The 19,619-nt window shown below is 50.0% G+C and overlaps 1 protein-coding gene across 1 annotated transcript in view; it reads right to left on the reverse strand.

Moving 5' to 3' along the window:
• Nucleotides 1-18,220, reverse strand: part of Iqsec3 (IQ motif and Sec7 domain 3) — a 96,980-nt gene extending 78,760 nt beyond the window's left edge. The window contains exon 1 of the mRNA XM_029478257.1: nt 17,602-18,220. Coding sequence (XP_029334117.1) covers nt 17,602-18,140 — 539 coding nt within the window. The 5' untranslated portion in view covers nt 18,141-18,220. The remainder of the gene's footprint in view (nt 1-17,601) is intronic.
• Nucleotides 18,221-19,619: the final 1,399 nt, after the last annotated feature.

The raw sequence follows: 19,619 nt of genomic DNA on the forward strand, positions 1-19,619 counted from the left end.
TCTGAGGAGATTCACTCAGAACAGAGATGCAGTTTGCAAGTTGAGTGAGCCACTGACTCTCACCTACCTTTCCTGCTCCCCTCTAGCCACCTACTCCAGCCCCAGAAGGTCAGGGCTCAGGCTGCCTTCTCTTCTTCTGCTCTGCAAGCCCGGACANTGAGCTGTCCGGGCTCAAAATCTGGTTTAATCTGAGCTCCATCAGATTTGACAGGAGCTAGGTGGCCTCCCAGTACCAGGCTGGCAGCACCCTACAAGTTTACAGAACTGAGCCTTCACTGCATCTTGCCAGCTTCCCTCAAAGGATACCTCTTCATTACTCGGCAGACCTGAGCCTGGCTGCTGAGTAAAGATGACTGCATAGGGTGAATCAGGGCTGTCAAGCCAGTGGCAGCTCCAGAGGCTGCCTCACCCTGAGCTTCACCCTGAGGCCTGCTGCTCAGCACCAGAACTGCAGGAACCTAAAACTCACCTTCGTTCAATTGTGCGCATGTCTTCAGGAACGGTCAAGTCTGGCCAACAATGAGACCTGCGTTTGTGCAGTGGTCATGTCCTAAGAAGAGCTCCGTGCTTAATATATTCTTAATAGCACAGCCTGCTTAATACATTATGTTAATAACTATAATTATGCACTGGTGTCATTTGGATGATGGAAAACCAGAGTTAAGAGAGGTCTGATGACCTCCCAAGGACCCACGGCTAAGACTTCAGCTGTGCCTCTTGCATAACCTCACACTGCCTCTGGTGTCCCTTATATTCCACTNTCCTACTCCGGGCCTCTGTGTGGTGTGGGGGTGGGGGTGAGTGGCTTCTGGGCTGTGAATGGAAGAGCCTTGATTATGTCTTCCATAGAAAAAGCTCTAGAATTAGACAAAGACGTTGGACCTCACCCAGCCAATCACCTGTCTCATAGCTTTACCCGACCTCTAAGTGCTAACTCTGTTCACAGTATGCACCTAACCTGTAGGCTCATGGAACGCCTACTTTCTTCTGATAAATCAGAATGNANCACTCAACATATTTGTGCACACCCGTTTCAATGAGCAGAGATCCATCCATACAAACACACACACACATATGCATATGCATGTGTGCGTGCATGCACATGCACACATGCACACATGCACATACACACATGTGCACACATGCGCGCACACGCGTGCGCACACACACACACACACACACACGGATATGTAGCTTCACATGTCCACATTTTCACACATAGCCCTGTATGTTCATACATGTTACCTGTGTTACCTGGTACACTGAGGTCAAACCAAGGATTTTTTATCACCTACATGAACCCTCTTGACCATACACACCATGGACATTGTCAAAATTCTGTGATGACTTGTAAGCCATTACCCTGTGTCTATGTGTGGGTGACATTCACCAGCCCTGCCTGGCATGACATAGACAAGCTGACCAACGGCCAAGTTCACAGCTATGACAACATGAACAACTGTCATATGGGCAGGGTGCCACCAGTCTTTTTGTCCCTAAACCCTGGTTTATGTCCCAGACTAGGTTTTGCTTGGGGAAGAGGGACTCTTCCCTAAGACTGAGACAGCTACGCTGGGCTTTAACAGACTACAGAGCTTGTGTGCAGGGCCAAAAGATGGCTCTTCTTTTTTTCTCTGCTGCCTTGGGTAGGTCACCCTAATTTCTCTGTCAATCAAACTCTACCTCTNAGGAGTAGGGATAGTAATACATTACCGCCAGGGCCATGTGGATAAACGAGGTAATAAATGCCCATAAATGCCATGCCCAGCAGAAATTAAATACTTCAGGACTGAGTCTGGGATAGCAGTGAGTGACCTCTCTCTTTGGCTCTGAGCCCTTCAGCTGTTTAATATGCTACTGGATGACATCACTCCTCTGCTCAGCCACCCCCTGACTTCCCATGAGTCTTCCACCCACAAAAAACCCCTTTCCAACCCCNGCTCCATTCTTCTTTCCTGCTGTCACCTCTCTAGGTCTCTATATTCTCCTTCCCTTCTTGTTTCCTTAGAGCACACGACTGTCCTATAGCCCAGGGTCTTTGCATGGGCTTCTTTCCCTATAGAAAGGTGTTGGTGCAGATTCAAGTCAGGGTGTTCCAANGCCAGCAGCCAAGCCCAGCACCTGTTTTCTACTGTAGGGTTTAATTTTCCTCTGCTCAAATGTCATCTCCCCGGGGGGTCCTGCCTAACAGCACAGCTCTCCTTCCAGCCACCCTTTAATTCTCTTTCAGTTCTTATGAGCTAAAACGACACCTTCACAGGTTCCCCTGAATCTCACCGAGAGATTCAGACATACACAATGGCAGGCCCTTTGATCTGCTGGTGAGTCCCCAGTGCCAATGACAGCAGCAGAGCCTGGCACGCAGGAGGTTCTCAACAGACCACAGTCTACCTCAATAGATACTGACTCCTCCTCCCCGAGGAACATACATAAAATTGTCCATCCCCAGCAGACATACCCTCCGTTCCTTCTCTCCACTCCCTTTTCCTACTCAGCTGTGCACTGGGTTTCTAGCCTTGTTCCATGCATGAAATTAGGCAGTCTGTGCTGGCCAATGAATGTATCCGGCTGCTCCAGCCTAATGGTTTGTAAGCAGGGAGAGGCATCAGAATCCCAGGGCTTAATTTGAACCCCTTCTAAAAGCATCCCCTTGTGACCAAGTCCAGGGCAGAGACCCTGACAGGTGCATTTTGCAAAACCTTCTCTGGGAAGCTTGGATGCTTGCGACTGTAGTCATCCACAGGAGGCAGGGGGAGAAGAGAGGCTCACAACACCAGAGCCTCTGCCTGGATTTCAATCCGAAGAGCAACCCCATGTGGCTCGGGCTGTGGAATGGAGCAGACTCATTACGTTTTACTAGGACATATTGAGAGAAAGTCTGTAGGGCATTTATACGGTGGTGCCCACCCCGTGGTAAGTGCAAGTTCACATTTCCTGTGCACTTACAGTGATTAAACAATTATTTTCCTCCGGGAGTCTTTGCTGATTGCTTTGCAGTGCTTAGGTTAGGAGTTTTCCTGCAGTGGGTGGCCAGTACATGAAGCTGGCTGGCATGCTGCTGAAAGGAGTACACNTCCCTCCATTGTGAAGAGCAGCGCCTCTGTCACCCCAGTTTTCACAACGCTTCACGGGCAAAATTCATCAAAGAGATCGCCTCACACACTCTATGCAATCCTCTACATCCTATCTTCCTTTTACATTCCTTGCCCGGGAAACTTCAAACACTGCTGGCTAATCTTCATCCCTGTATTTTGGTGGAGTTTTTTTTCCTCCTTAAAACAAACCCCAGAAATAACATCATTTTATTCAGCATGCATTTCTAACCGGTGAGAACTTTTAAGAGATATAATAACAGTATCATTATCACACCTACTTAAATTAATGGTAATTCTCTAATCTCTGCTAATACCTTGTCTGCATGTAAATTTCCCTGGTTGCCTTAAAAATGTCTCCTTCCAGTTGCTTCATTTAAATCGGGAGGAAACCAGGCCCTCACGTTGCTGCATTGTTGCATCAGNTTTGCTTTTTCTCTTAAGCCCCTCTCCCTTCTCCCCAAAGCTCACCGGAATCATGTTTGCCATCCAGATAACAATTACTTAAATATTGCTGACGGCATTGGCCAGTTTCTCCTTGTCCTGCTGGGTGAGGAAGGCCACGTTGGCAGCAGCAGCCTCTGTGGCAGTTCCTGGGGTTTGTCAAGCTTTTCTTACCCACCTTTGCCCACTGCATCTCAGCTCCTCCCCATTTCCCAGCACTGGTGTGTGCCAGCAGTCTGCCCCTGGTTCTCTTTAGTCTCCTTCCCCCCCCCCCGCCCCCCACAGCCCTTCTCATTTAGTTATTGGTATTGTTCAGTCTCGAGGACTTAAAAGCTGACTCAAGTTTCTGTTTCTAGACCACCCAGAGTCCCACTCAATGTCCAACCTGACCCCCATCCCCAAAGGGTCTGCTGGACCTCAACCTTCACCTGTCTGAATTTCAACACTTGCCCTTCTGATGACTTTGGTTCGACCCTTGAACTCATCCCCAATCTCCGTCTCTCTCAGGCGCATGCTGTAAGGTTAGGTTTAAGAAGGGCACTGAGCTGCTTTGTCCTTTGGGGCAAGAGAGTTGGGAAATACTAATGTGGTTGACAGGCAGCCCTTGCGGGGTTCTGAAGAGCTCTCAGTCCCTCCAGGTCAAGTGAGGTTTCTTTGTTAAGGTCTCTGAGGATCCAGTGCCACATAGTAAGTATCCAACTGACTTACAATTTTGGTTGCTTGTGTTTCCTTTTTCTTTCCCTATCCCTCCTCAGGCAGTCCAATGTGACTGACTACAGCCTTCGCCACAGCCCACAGCAGATGGTCTGTCAACTCTAGCCACAGTGCCTGGAGAGGGGCTGGCTGCAGGGGGTGTGGCCCGGTCTGTGAGACAGTAGCTCCTGATGTAAACCACATTAATCTACTTACTGGACAGCCCAGCACCTCATTTACTGCCACTCCCTCTGTCCTAGCCACCACCGTGCAAACCTTCTACCTAAACTCTCTGTTTCTGTCTTCTTCTCTTTTCTCCAATGCCTTCTCAACTCTACATTCCAAGTTCTTTATAAGGATTCTTTGCTCAACATTATCCTATGGGTCCATTTTTCTCAACACTTCATGACAGGCCTTAATTCCCTGGACTAGAAGCACTGGTATCGTTGGCAGAGGTCTTCATTATGTAGGCTGCACTGGGCACTACAGGATGCTCCACAGCATCCTGTGGGGGATGCAGCCACAGTGGGCCTTGACCCACTAAAGGTCGGCTGAGACTTATCTCCCAGCAGGTATGTCAGGCACTTAGAGTTCTGGGATGTCTGTATGCATTTCCAAAACTGCCTGGAATAGAGTGGGATCCCGGTTGAGAATCTCTTACTAAATTTGCTGCACCCTTCACTATGATGATTGGTTTTGTCAGCTTGGTTCAGTCTAGCTTCAAGTGGGAAGGTAGTTTCAGTGAGAGACTGTCACAGATTGGTCTGTGAGGGATTATCTTGATTTCCTTAACTGGGGTGGGGAAGAACCACTATTGGGTGGCACCATTCCCTTGGCAGAGGATCTTGAACTCTGTTAAGAGTGGACAAGGTGAGTTTAACACACAGATACAATGTATTGATTCATTCCTCTCTGCTCCTTGACTGTGGATACAATGTGAAGAGCTGTTTCCTGCTGTCTGGACTTGCTGCAAGGATGGGACCTGAAAGTGTAAGCTAAAATAAGCCCTTTCTCTTCTAAGTTGCTTTTGGCAGGGTATTTTTAATCACAGCATCAGAAACTAAGACAGCCACTAAGTTCTCTGATTTTGCCTCAGGCTATGCTCCCCGCATGCTTAGGCTCTTATCTAGCTGAACCCCAAGAGTCCAGAAGCCACCTCCTTTCCCCAGCTCTTTGTGTAGACTACCTTCCCTGTGGGGACTTCCCAACACCTGTTCATATCCCATATTTCTTACTTCCAGTCTTCTCTACTTGCCCTTTCTCTAGAGCAGCTGACTCACNAGATACACTGTGAGTTTTCATCATCTTATTGGGAGTACTTCTCCAACCTTGAGAGCAAAGAGAGCCCCCAAGAACAAAAGATTGCTAAACCANNGTTCTCTTTTCACCTAAGAATCATTTTCCCTAGATCTTCAACTGCAATTTACTAATAATGTTCATAGCATGGGGGTTGGAGGACATTTCAAATGGAGGCCCTCAGTAATGGCTGCCTGTCTTTTACCCCTCTTGCTAACAGGAAAGCATATGCCAAATGACTACACAGAGGCAAGCTGTCCAGAACCTGCCTTTTAAAAACTCCCAGCAGGCTCTGAGGAGCCAAGATTCATGGCTGTGCAGTGAACTCAGCAGCTATTGAGGCAGCAATTTTGATAACAAATGTGTGTGTGTGTCGGGGGGGGGGCAAAGTACATACAGAACAGCAGATAGTTACTACAATCCGTGTTAAAAGAACTGTGTATGTATGTATGTATGTATGTATGCATGTATGTATGTATGTATGTATGAGGAAACTGCTCATACTGGTTGCTCTAAGATGGGGGGGGTGTAAGGTGAAGAGTGTGTGTGTGTGTGTGTGTGTGTGTGTGTGTGTGTAATTGGTTATATTATAGAGTTGTGGAGGAGGGGGAGATACTCCATCAAACTGTATATACATCTTAACTTAAAAAAACTATATCAATGTACTATATATCTGAAAAGAACAAATTAAAACAAAGGACATAATTTGACTGATGAAATGTAAATTACCAGGGCTGTATGAAAAGTCCATGCATTGGGGATAGGGTGGGGGTAAAGCTCCTTGCACAGGTAGAGGTGTCTAGAAGCCCAGAGCTAGCGTACCCTGGCACTTGAGTGTGGTTGGATGGTTTCTGTCTGCAGCCAAGGGTTGGGAAAGTCAGAGGGTTCCCAGGCCCACAGCCCAGGCTTAGCAGTATACAGACTCTGTGGCACTGGAACAAAGTCTGAGGAAGGGCCTGCTTGTGCCTAAGCTATGTGACCATGTGCCCTCTGGCCTTGGGGCTAGCTCCTTGTTTTGTGCTGGGGTGTGACTGAGGCAAGTCAGAGCCACCTCAAAGGCATGCAGGCATGCATGGCAGGAGGTTCTAGGACAGAGTCAGTCTGAAAGAAGAGAGTGATCATGTGGAGTGAGGGGTGAGGGGGACAGGAAGGTAGGGTGAGGATGGAATGAGCTGTCCTCAAGTATCTGAGGGGCTGTCAAATATAAGAGGGAGGGAGGAGTCCTGTTCTGAGCCTTCTAGATGACTCAGGAGGGGGACAAGCACTTTGTGCTAACCCAAAGCACTCCCTTCCTGTGTTCTTGCCATTGGGAGGGACTCCAGGTAACAGGAAGTACCAGTACCACATTGGGAGTCCTCAGTAGACCCATGGCTGGCCTGCCACTTTAATCACCATTCCCCTCTCAATACCAGGGCAATACCCATAGTCAGTGGTCACAATCACTGTGTAAGGATTCAAACTCAGCCCNGGATCCTACTCACCTAACATTTTAGCTCCAACCAGGAGGCTCTTTGGGATTCTAGGGCTGCAATTCTATCCTATAGCAAAAAGGCGGCAGGGGGAGGGGCAGGGGAAGGAGGAGGAGGAGGGGCAGGGGAAGAGGGAGGGGGAGGGGAGGAGAATGCTGAGCAGAATTGTGGACTTTGGCAAAACCATCTTCAACTAAGACCCTGTCACTCCTGCCTTTACTTCCCCTTCTCCAAAGAGAATCCCCAGGCAGACCTAGGCTAGACATCAGAAGTCCAGGCAAGGGCACTGTCAGCACCAGGTGACCAGCCTTGTCCCCACACCTACTGCTAATTCGGAGGAGTAGGTGCATTGGGCCACCATGCTGTGGTGGAGNGGATGGAGAGTGAGTGTGGAGTGTGGAGGTTGGTGTGGGAGAGGGAAGGCTGGCTGGTGAGCCTGGGGCTGGAGGGACACTGAGGCAGTTGAGCCCCCCCCGCGCCCCCCCCCGCAAGAGGTGGTGGGGGCGGAGGTCGGCCGCACAGGTAAGGACAGCTCTTCCCCCACGCATGTGACTCAGCAGCGTGGGAGCGCGCGGGGCGGCGGGGGCGCGCGGCTTCCCCAAGGCTGGGATGCCCGCCCCCGCGAGGGAGCGTGACGCTGGCGTGCAGAGGGGGCGCGTGGGCCGGGAGATTCTGTGCTGTTCGTCAGCAAGCCAGCCGCCCACACTCCCAGGCCCAGCCTCCTCCGCTCTCGCCCCCAGCCAAGGGAGTCCCAGGAGTGGGTGGAGGAGGAAGGACTTTCCTGTGGGTTTGCCTGTGGTTTGAAGACCAGGCAGCCTATGGGGTCTAAGGAGTAGGGAGGGGAGTGAAGGGGCCGTCCTAGGCCCGGGAAGGGAGGCAGGCTCACTGCCTGCAGAGCCCCCTCCTGCTGTTCTTTAGGTTTAAGCCCTGATGACTACAGGGGACCCAACAGAAATTTCTAGGGTTCTTAGCTCTGGAAGCCTCATCGGGATTCCCCTACATTCCACCCTCCGAAGGCTCACAGGCCACAGTTTCCCTACTCCCAGAAAGAGAGCATTTAGTCTCTCTCAGGCTCTCTTCCCAGTGTCTTGCCTTGAGATGTATTCCCCACTAAGGGTTCTGCTTCATTATTCTTGGTGAGCTGAAGGTACAGGCCAAGGGAGAAAATGGTTGTCCAGTGGAGTTGGACAGAAATGGAGGCCCAGGAGGGTTCACTGCCAGGCTGTACCTAGGTCTGTGAGGGAGGACTGGCATCAACTCTGCCTTGGCTGTAGGATCAGAATCCAGTTGTGTAAAAGGATAGTGCTGTCAACCCGCTACCTGTACCTGACTCTGGAAGTCTGGGGTGATAGTGTGTGTGTGCGTGTGCATGTGCGTGTGCGTGTGCGTGTGTGTGTGTCTTACTGAGTAGCATGAAATAGTCAAAGCTGCTGGGCAGGGCCTCTTGTATGCAGTGGCTCTGGAAGGGAAATCCTGATGCTAGACCCAATCAAACAATTCCCAAATGCTTCGCAGAGTTTTTGTTTCTGTTGTTTTTAAATAATCATTGTGTTAAATTTTAGGACTGATTGAAAATTATGGTAGATTGGAACCATTCATCAAGGAAGAAATTGCGGGAGTTCCCTGCCTGTGCCAGGCATGGGAGAACATTCCTGACTGCTGGAGGCAGGAGGCTGGTCTGACCTGGCAAGTCAAGAGAGGCAGCTAGTTAGTATCAGTCGCTGGCCGCAGGACATGTGGGGAGTGTCTGCAGAGAAAGCCATGCAGGTTTATCTCTATTGTGTTTCTCACTGGGCTGTAACATTGAAGCAGTACTGCCCACTTTCTAGGGAGCCTTCATCCTACAGCTTTACTTTATGGGAGGGGGCAGGGGATCTAGGAATCCTGCCTGCCAGATAGTACACCAGTGACAGGAGGATGGGTGTGGAGGTCCAGGTTTGCAGAGGACTACAGAGGTAAGGTGGGAAAGAACCAAGTAGCCCCAGAGAGGGAGAGGAGGAGGGAGAGGGAGAACAAGGGGGGGGGTAGGGGCAGGGAGGGGAGGGGGAGAGGAGAAGGGAGAGGGAGGGAAGGGTACGGGGAGAGGGAGATGAAGCTTGCCATGAANAGAGGGAACAAGAACCAAGAACAACCACCACCTGGCTTTCTGATAGTACTGAGTTTACCAGACAGGCCTCACTTGGGGACTAGGGGTAGATAAGGAGGTGACAGCTGCCTCCCTGCTAGGTCTGCACAACCATGAATGCACCTTCAAGCCCATTTCAGTAACACACTCACCTGGCCTCACAAACACACCTCCACCATGTGCATGCCCAGCCTCCTCCATTGGAATCGTAACATCACCTAGGAGATGTTTCAAGAAGTGTTTGACAGAGGGGCAGGCCTAGAGGGTTCCTGTTGGGTCCCAAGCAGAAGGGTGATTCCCCACATCCTCTTCCAACTATTGTTTCTCCTCTGCCTTCCTCCCTCTCCCTGGGGGTGAAGTANGATGGAGCCTAGAGCTTCCTGTATGCTATCCACCATGAACCACATCCCAGTCTTTCTCCTCTTCCAGAGATAAGGCCATGCTTCAAGACTCTATCCGGTAGACATTTTCTACTCGTTCATCCTCCAAGGGTATGTGTGTGACTAAGACGTTCATCATAACTTTTCTCATGCTTGGTCATTGGTGCATTTCCTAGGCTAGGAGACGAGTCAGAGGCTGGGAATGAGAGGTGATCTCTCCTTGCTCATAGTCGGGAACAGTGGGATCCATTATAGATGGACAGGCACTGTCTACCATACACTTCATTTCCACAGCAGCCTGGAGTGCTGAGTCCCCAGATCTGCTCTTTGCACATGCTCAGATGAGGGATTGGACGCTCAGTGCTGACAGGCTAATTGTGAACTACACGGGGGAGGGGTTTGTCTTCTGGTCAGCTCCTCCTCAGCCCTGACACCACCCCCCTTCTCTCTNTCCACTTTTGGCTCTATGGACACCAGCTTTTCTTAACCAGCATCCTTTCATCAGAGACTGGCTCAGTGCTGAGCTCCGTCCGCTCTTGTCTCCCACATCTTGGTAGGCCACACTTCCTGCTCTTTAGCAATGCCTAACACTGTCACGGGGCATCTTACCATCCCAAACATTATTCCAAGATCCTTGAAAAGAGCAAGAGCTTTCCCAGCACCTGGGTGCTTCTTCAGTCCTTCGTTTGTGGCTTTTGCAACAGGGATGACCTCACAGGGAAGGCTGCCCTCTATAACCCAAATATAGCCCAACCACTGTGAGTGACCTTTGTGGCCTCCCCCCTCCCCTCAAGTGATCTCAACTCTTACAACACATTCATGGAAATAAGGCTAGGCTTAGTTCCTCAGCAACCTCTTTATGTCCCTCCCTGTATGTCTCTGAGCCTCCTGCCCTGGCCTTCAGGCAACCAGTACCTTCATGTAGCCTCCTCTGGGGCTACCACTGCCCTGGGAATTGTCCACAGACACACTTCTATGTGGAAACGGGGAAGACTAATAAAGCTACATGGGTGGGTTTTATCCTGTCCTAGAAGGGTTTTTTTTTTTTTTTTTTAACAAAAGAGATAACCTGGAAGTGCGCAAAACCAACTCTGTGGAATTGTTGTGTGGGTGAAGAGATTCTGGAGAGCAGCCATGGGCCTCCCACAGCCCCCTTGAGACCCAGGAAGTAGCTAAGAGTTTGTTTCTGAGCGCCAAGGGACCATCCAGATGGGTTCTTCTAATCTGTCATCAAGAAAAGCCAGAGGAACAGGATGAAGAGTTAAAAGAGGGGGTAGTGGGGGATGGGACTTGTAAAGGTGGAACCTGCAGGAGGGAGGGGAGCTGCAATTGGGATGTAAGCGTAATTAATAAATAAATTAGTGGGGGGAAAAAAGAGTGAGCTCTAAACCCATCCTTGGGACTAACTAGTTTAGAAGCAGCAGACACTTCCCCTCTGCTTTTCATTTTCTCCCTCGTGGAAGAAGCCTGGACTGGGTGGCCTTAAAGCGTGCTTCTAGNGCTGACATTTGCTTGATTCCCCAGAGGGCCCCATGAAGTCCTTGAGTCCTTGTAGCTCTGGACAAGATGAAATAACCTGACGGCAGCATAAAGCTCGGGCCCTTCTCAAGGAAGGAAGGAAGGGACTCTGTCCACCCTCTGTCCACAGCAGCCTGCCACGGGGGAGGGACAGGTACCATGCAGCAGCACAGCACTGGCCTTAGTTACATAACCCTCCTGATCCCAGCAAAGAACAACAACAAAACAGCCTGTTCCCAGAGCACCCAGAATCCCAACACACACACACACACACACACACACACACACACACACACACACACACACACACACGTCATTAGGGGTTTTGTAGACACCTGTGAGAGAATCTGAGAATCTTTCATGTGTTTTCTTTTTTCTACAAGTATCTCATCCGAGAGCAGTCTTCTAACCTTTAGATCTATAAGACTAGAGATATTAGGGTCCCCACAGTTCCCTCACACCACTTAGTGTCATAAGGGCCTCTTGTCTTTTTGGCCTCTTCCTTCTTTCTCTCTACCTCTGTGGGGGTTCCATAGTGAAGGTCTACCCTCCATCCCCAGTAGGAGCGGTCTGCAGAAGGGACTCACTGGTCCTGCTTTTTTCTGAACATGGAAGGCATTTCCCAGGTCCTGTCCTCACAGATCACTGTTCTCCCTGGCAGGTCACTTTGTCTTTCCCTTGAGGAGACTGTGGCTTCCCATTTTAGGAAAAGTGGCAGAGTTCCTTCTCACCAGAGGGCATGGTGACAACCCACATGTCTTTGATATCTTAAGAGAAGGGCAGATGATCTTAAAGTGCTGCAGGAGAGCTTGCAGCTGGCAGAAGATGCATTTTCGAGCTGTGAAGTTGTCACATCTCATAGAGATCACAGGCCACGGTGGCTTTGTCCTGCCCGGCTGCTTGACAAGGTCGAGCTGACAGTCACAGCTCTGAAATACGCTGGGTGTGTGTTGTCTGGTGTTAGAAGAATAAAAGAACAAGGNGCACATGTCCAAAGGTGACCTAATAGACCAGAAGGAACCTAAGTGTGGATTCTGGTCTATTGATGTTATCTGAGACTAGATGATGCATTCATCCTTCCTTGGTCTTTATACATTGAAATACCGTACTGTATTAAGTGCTTAGTGAGAGCCCAGAACAATGCTAAGTAAGTAACAGTTTGGAGTTCTTAAGGACTAGAAGAAGAAAGTGGGATGAGGTGAGGTACCCCAGACCTGTGTGTGCCTCTGAGATCCCAGGTTCTCAGATGCTTAGACCCAAGCGTTCTGGGCTTCGGTGGCTCCCCAGCTTTTCAGCCAAGAGCTCCAGCTTGTCTCCTCACCGCACTCCTATCTTTTTCTTTCTGAGAAGGCTTTCAGAACCAGAACTGACACTCAGATGTCCCCTCCCTGCACAGAAACGAGAAGCCCTTTGCAGCTTCTATAGAGACCAGTACTTGGTGCTTTTCCAGAGTGAAGCAGAAAGTTGCTGCAGTGTCCTGAGTTTGGAAGCCTGCCAGAATTATCCCAGTTGAGAACCTGCCATTGTGATGAGTGTCCCTAGAACCTCTTACGAAGCTGCTGCCCTGCCGTACTGGGTCCTGGACCATGAANTTTATGTCTGGACCCCCGTGGGGGGAGGCAGGATGCTCTTCCCAATAAGAGAAGTTAGGGTAAAAATCTTTACATGGGGTTTAAACTAAAGCTGGGTTTCCTTAGAGACCTTGGTCCCAGCTATGGGTCCCAGCTTGCTTTTCTTTTTCATACCACAACCCCTCTCCTTCCCTTCCCACCCATCCCTAACCCANTCTCTCTCCCTCTCCTNCCCTGGAAGCAACCTTTGGAATTCAGGCTGNACAGATACTTGCCTAATCAGCAGTACCAACTGCTGTGCCTCTTGCTTGGGTTGGGGCCAAGAGGGACCTGTGCCAGGATGGCTCTGTGGGGCCCTGTGGTGTTGCCCACACAATGTGGGAGGAGATGGGGGGGGGGGAGGAAAGGAAGATGGATGCATGGGCTGGGGGATGGCTTAAGCCCCAAAAGNTGTGGGGGTGTTGTTGTTGTTTGTTTGTTTCTGAATTAAAGGGCAGAAGGAGGGTTGGTCTGGACCTTTGCAAAGGTCTGGCATGCAAATTTTGTAAAGATCTGCTCTTTATCAGATTCCAGGAGTGAATAAAAGGCTTCACTCCCTCCTCAAGTGAGCCTTCCTCGGACCCCACTTTCTAACTAGTTTGTTTGGAATCCTCTGGCTACTGATGGCAGCAAATGGACAGGGTGTGGACAGAAGAGGAGCAAGCTATGGCAACAAGGCATGTCTAGGCTCAAGACATGCTGAGACCGCCCCTACCCACTGACATGACTCAGGCAGGGACGCTCTGTCAGAGGGAGGAGTGATGTCTGCGTGTAACACAGATGTATCCCAGGTCTGAATCTGATAGACAGTTTCATTTCTGGCTATCTTTGGCTCTTACTATTTTCTGACACAAACCCTCACCTCTAGCCAAGAAACCCTTCCATCTGGTTCCAAATTTCTGCATATGCCCATTCTTTTTACTCTATAATATTCAGAGAGTAGACGGCTCTAGGCAGCTGCAGTATGCTTACACTTGCTTAAACATTTCTAGATGTGCCTTGTTATATGTCATGTAAGGCCCACTTCCTTCCTTCCTGTCTTTCCACAGCACAGATTTCAGGCTTTTAAAGAGACGGAACACCTGATACATTTAGCTCACTGATAGAACTCCACNCTCTGGAGAGCTTTCAGGGTGAGCCAGTCAGACACTTGCCACCTTCAGGAAGACCACCCTCACTCAACAGTAGAGATATCTGCTCCAGTCAGCATCCTAGTCAACTCCCGCTAAAAGGCATCTGCATAAATCATTGAGCTGTCCCCAGACCCTAGGCAGTATGAGGCTAAAGAGCTCTAGAGATGACTGAAGATGTGTTTCATGTGGTGCTGGGGGTGGAGCTCAGTGCTAGAACATGTGCTTAGCATGTTCAAAGCCGTGGGCATGATCTTTATTAGGAGAAAAACAAGGGAGGGGGAAAGAACATTCAAGAAAAGAGGGGGGAAAGACGAGAAGGAGGAAAGTAATGAAGGAGGGAAGGATGCTCCAGGAGGGTAAGGGAGGAAGAGTCAAAGCCATGGTAAGTATAAGGGCACTTAGACTTTCACACTGAGTCAGGAAGTAGAGAAAATGCTGAATTTGAAGCACGACGCTCAAACCTTACCTCGATCNGATTAATCACCTGCTTCTGGGACTGGAGACACAGAGAAGCCCTGGGATCCTAACTGAGCAGTGATTGAGTAGGTGGGCAAATATGCTGTAATAGAAGCCATGGTCATAAAGGCAGCTTCTATAGCAAGGGGTCTTTTCCAGGTCAGGCTGAGACCTGGCTCCAGCCAGGAAAAAGATAATAATCAATTCCATATATGCTGTGAGCCTTGATTGAAAAAATAACAAAGAGGAAGAAGCTATGCTTGCTGCTTCCATTAAATAGCATAAACATTGGGGCTTGCGCTAGCAGGAGNGGGAAGCAGGCAGAGAAAGGATGCTAACCCCTAGGGCTTCTGTAATATGGCTGTACTCACCCGCCTCCACACTGCTGCTTTCTTAGCGTGGATCCCAAGGCCAACTCCTTTGTGTGTCCCCCAGCTGAAGGAGGGAGAGAGGCCAGGCTGCACACTAATCCCCATCAGATGGCCACTAAATGATCTATCATTTCCCAGCTCCTGAGCTCCTGAGCTCCTGTGCTCCTTCCCAGAGTTGGGAAAGAAGAGGACTTGAAGGAGAGAGCAGACTGTGTGGCTGGCAATGTGCGTGNGTGTGTGTGTGTGTGTGTGTGTGTGTGTACGGTATCTAACAGTGTTTACCCATCTGTAGTCACCTATATAGACCCACATTCTCCTTTTGTAATGAGGACAGAGAGGAATAAGCAAAGCTTTGCAGAAAACCTGTGATCTGAATACCTTCCTGTTCCATCTCTTCCCTCTCTGCACAATAGGGAACTGACTTAGCAGAAGCATGGGATAGAGAACAGGTGGGGCTCAGGGGCACAGCTGCTGGTTCTGGTCCCTTCCCTCACCCTGTACATGGAGGTCTCTCTCTACCTGATGGATCCCTCTATCCTTGCCCCATGGACTAAGGAATTCCCAAAGGATAAACATCCATGAGGCCATGGGTAGAGGACAGAGTGAGCTAAATTAATGAGCCACGGTGATTCACTCCTGAGTTCTATGGGGGAAATGTTGCTTGAAGTCAGGCAAAAACATGGNAGAGAAATATCATTCCAGGGACCTCCAGCCATCCGAGGTGTGCTTTACGTCACAAAGAAGGGAAGAAAGTTGAAGGGAAGTGAGGTAACTATGTGCTCACTCTTGATGTTTCTGGGTATCTAGGCCTGAAAANGGCTGGAGACTCCAGAGAAGCTAATGTTATGATAAACCCCTTAGTGCCTACCTAGTAACATGTTTACAGCATCTTCCATTGCCTTCCACCATGCTGGTTGGTTCTTATTTTTGGACCATGGGAAGCAGAAACAGGGTAGGGAAGACAGAGTTCAAGGATGTCACATGGTATTGACATGTGAGGCCCGAGAGGAATCCAGGGGATTCCTCAACCTCTGGACTCCTAGCAGGAACATCTGTATAGAAGGCATGGGCTCTCTGGGACCCACATCTGTATAGAAGGCATGGGCTCTCTGGGACCCACATCTGTATAGAAGGCATGGGCTCTCTGGGACCCACATCTGTATAGAAGGCATGGGTTCTCTGGGACCCTTTGGGGGCCACAGAGAAGTCTTTCTCCAAGAACAAGATCAGTCATCAATTCTTATCAATCACAGCTTCCCAACAAGTTGCAGAGACACTGAGGCTGTAATAGGAGAGAAAGAGGATACCAGATATAATGAGGAGAGAATTCAAGTGAAGAATTCTAAGTGTCAGGCCTCTATGGCTGCCCCCAGGGTAATGGNGTGGAATTGTTCCCTCGGTTGGGGGAAAGGGCTATATAATATCTTGGAAGAATGTTGCCTTTAGCTGAAATGTGGGCATTGAGGAAAACCTAACTCTCTGGTTTTCAGACCACGAAAAAAAAAAAAAAAGACAGCCATAAAACTGAAAGACAAATAGACCACAGAGGATTTTTTTGGGGTCTTGAATCAGATGCTTCAGGTCTATCAAGCCAGGTCATCCTAGATCTCCATCCCTGAGCTCCTGTGCTTCTGTCCAAACCTACCCTGCGATCAAGTATGCCTACTTCACCTTTTAAACTCCATCTCGATGGGAGAGGAAAGTGAGGTAGGGGGCAGAGAAAAGGTGAACTTTTAAGTGATGCAGCCAGTCTTCACAAGTGTCTTCCAGACATAAAGCACATGTGAATAGAGATGAGGCACTCGGTGGCTCTCCTCACTTGCCCCTCCCTCTCCTGTAGCATCACACCACCAAGGCCACTGCTAACCAGGTACTGATTGCCACAGGGCTGTTCNTCTCTCGCCTGTCTAAAAAGAAGCAATACTGACAGGATCGCCAGGCTCTTTCAATACAGAGGAGAAAATGTTCCAGCCCCCTTTATCTCATCCTCCCACATTCCTATACCATGGACCTCACAAGTGAAAAGAAATCTCGAGGCCCTAGACTCTGCGTGGGGACAATTAATATTTCTCCTGGAATCCAAGATGAGGTTTCCTAATAACCAAAGGGAACCAGGGNTTGCCNTAAGAGGTCACCACAGATTTATAGAGGCATTACATTCAAGAAACTGCTTTCCAGCTGTCTCTGATCTCATTGTTCTCTTCCCATGATTTGAACCCAGATAAGCTTCTGAGTCAGCGGAGAGCTCCAGCCAGGTGAGTCCTCAAGCTGAAACAGAGACATCCAGGAGTCTGGAGGGCTGTTTCTGCGTATGCCTTGGCACTATAGAGGCTCAGCATAAAGATGTTCACTTGGGTCAGAAGGGAGAAAGCTTTCCCAAGTGAGCCACTCCTGGCTCTGACTCCCACTGCATCAGATAAAGAGCCAGCTCCTTCCCCTGGGCAGCGCTGTCTCCCACCATTCATCTTCCTGTATCCAGCTCCCCTGCCTGTTCCCGTTCCCCCCACCTCCCGTCCTTTGCTTTATCCTACCCACTCTAATCCTTGCTGCTGGACCCCAGCCCCTATAAAGCTCTTAAACTTCCTGATCAAGTCTGTTTTGGTGTCTCACTCTTTATTTAAACAGTTGTACTATGCAAACTCCCTTCCGAAATTTTCCTAGCTTAAATCCTTCAATGGTCCCCTGCTTTGGCTTAATTTTTTTGTCCCCAACTTCCTCCCAATTTTATCTCCTTTAATTTCTGGAAGTTATCAATATCCCCAACCAGTTAAAGCCCATTCCTCTCATTTTTTGCCCCAAAGATGGTCCAGATACTTCCTTTGGCTCCTACCACCACAGACCTTCCAACGCGGATCTCAAGCCCTCCTTTGCGGGACTCTCCTTGACACATTTTTTTTCTACCCAAGGCATTTTTGCCCGCTTCACTTCACAGTGCTCAAGTCCTTTACTCTTACACACAGATTTCCCATTTCCTCACACCCACTTGCTTCTCCCACCTCCTTGTCCCNACTCACTCGGGTCTCCTGCTCAGGACGCCCTTGCCGAGGGCGGCGGGGGATGCGTGTTGAAGCAGGGCTCCCGCGGCAGCACAACAACTCGAGGGACGCTCCTTCTCCTTGTCAGCTATGGCCCCGGGTGCCACCGGGTGCTGGTGGGGCGACTGAGGAGTCTGAACCCTGCTGCTGGGTGCCGGCTGGGGCTGCGCCAGGAGCTGTCCGTGGTGCTGAAGTGGCGGCTCCGGTGGGGCGGGTATGAGCTGTCCGTGGTCCTGAAGCTGTTCCTGGGCCGCCGCGGAGGCCGGAGCAGTGACTGCAGGAGCAGGCAGTGGGGCAGACGGCGGCGGGGGAACCAGCCCAGGCGGAGGCTGGGCTTGCAGCAGCTGCTGGTGTTCCCACAGGCTGCGGTTCTCCGCGCTCAGCTCGTCTAGACGCCGCTCCAGCTCATCGATGCGCTGGCGCTGGGTATGGATGAGGCTTTGCTGGTTCTGCACGATGGCGGTGAGCTCCTTGAGGTAGAGCACGGCGCGCACCGGGTTCTCCAGCAGGCTCTCCATGCCGCCCGCCGCCGCCTGCGCCCTGCCTGCGCCTAGGCGGGCGGCGGGGAGCGTGAGCGCGCAGGAGCCCAGCAGCCCAGCAGCTCTGGCGGTCGGTGGCCTCCCTCCTTCTCTCTCCCTCCCCTTCCCGCCGTCGCTTGCGCGTCACCGCCACACAGGCATTTGCACACGCACTGAGGGGCGGACCGGCGCCAGGGCCCACCTCCCACCTCTGGGTTTCGTGAGGAACTCTGCTTCCCGCAGGGGNGTAGGAGAGGCGGGTGGGGAGGGGGAGCAGAGGGGAAGAGGCTGGGTCGAGCAAAATACTCTATGAAAACCCAGGATGGAGATCTGTCCTACCAGGGAAAAAGGAAGAGCCAACCCAATCAGAAGCGCTGGGAAAGTGCTATAGAACTAAGACAAAAAGGAAGCCGCCAGAGAAAGATGTAGAATAAAGGAAGCTGCCAAAGACATAGAGAAGTACAGGAGCCCAGCTCTAAAAGGTCACCGTCACCCAGAGAAAGGGCCCATTTTTTTAAGACCTTCTAGGGAGGAGACACACCTGCCTTTCTGATGCTCAACAATTTTCTCTGTGGGATGTCCGTGAACAGTTATGAGACCCTAGAGAACGAGGCGTGTGTCTCTTGCTTAGTTCTGGCAGGGGTAAGTTAAGGCAGGAAGGCTGCGCATGCAGGGATTTTTCTCTGGAAATGAGATCTCATGGCTCTTTGGACCTCTCTGACAGGAACAGAAACTAAATAGAACCTCTGAGGTTCCTGCTTCCAGAACCTTCTGAAGCAACCATACTCTTTGACGGCTAGGAAGCGCATGCAATTAGTAAACACTGGACTAGGAGATGATATAATAAAAACTACCAGGATGGATTTGTTGGCTTCTTGTAGCTTATAAGCGGTGGATCAAAGATGTAATAATTTTGAAAGGTGGGAGTAAGAGCTGTGACCAGAGTGTTGTAGGAGTCACCAGTCTGGGGATCTCNGGAATGCTTCTTGGAAGAATTAACATTTGAGGAGGGAGGGGTTTTCCTGGAAGCTCAGAGACAGGAATCAACATGGAATTATCTGTCCATTTTTCAGTTTTTGCATATAACATCCACTGGATGCAGCATTATACTAGGTCAGCCAGGAGGAAAATTAAGGCAGGAAGGCTGCTAGGGCTGGATTTTTCTCTAGAAATGAGGTCTCAGGGTATTTGGAGTAATAATTCATAAGCAACAGTCTGCGCTCATTCTGACTACACAGCTCCGTGGTTTTGACAGTATACACCCAATCACTCATCACTACAAACAAACAAACAAACAAACAAACAAAAACCTGTTACGTGTAATAAGCATCCCTCGGCTCTGTTCAACTTCCTGTCCCCAGCCCCAGCTAAGCACTCATCTACTTCCTCTAAACACACATTAGTTTTGCCTGTTGTGGGATCTAATATTAATGAAGTCACATAATGTATACTTGCTTGTGTCTGATATGTATGCGGTCC

Source organism: Mus caroli, chromosome 6, assembly GCF_900094665.2.
Source record: "Mus caroli chromosome 6, CAROLI_EIJ_v1.1, whole genome shotgun sequence".
Taxonomy (NCBI): Eukaryota; Metazoa; Chordata; class Mammalia; order Rodentia; family Muridae; genus Mus; species Mus caroli.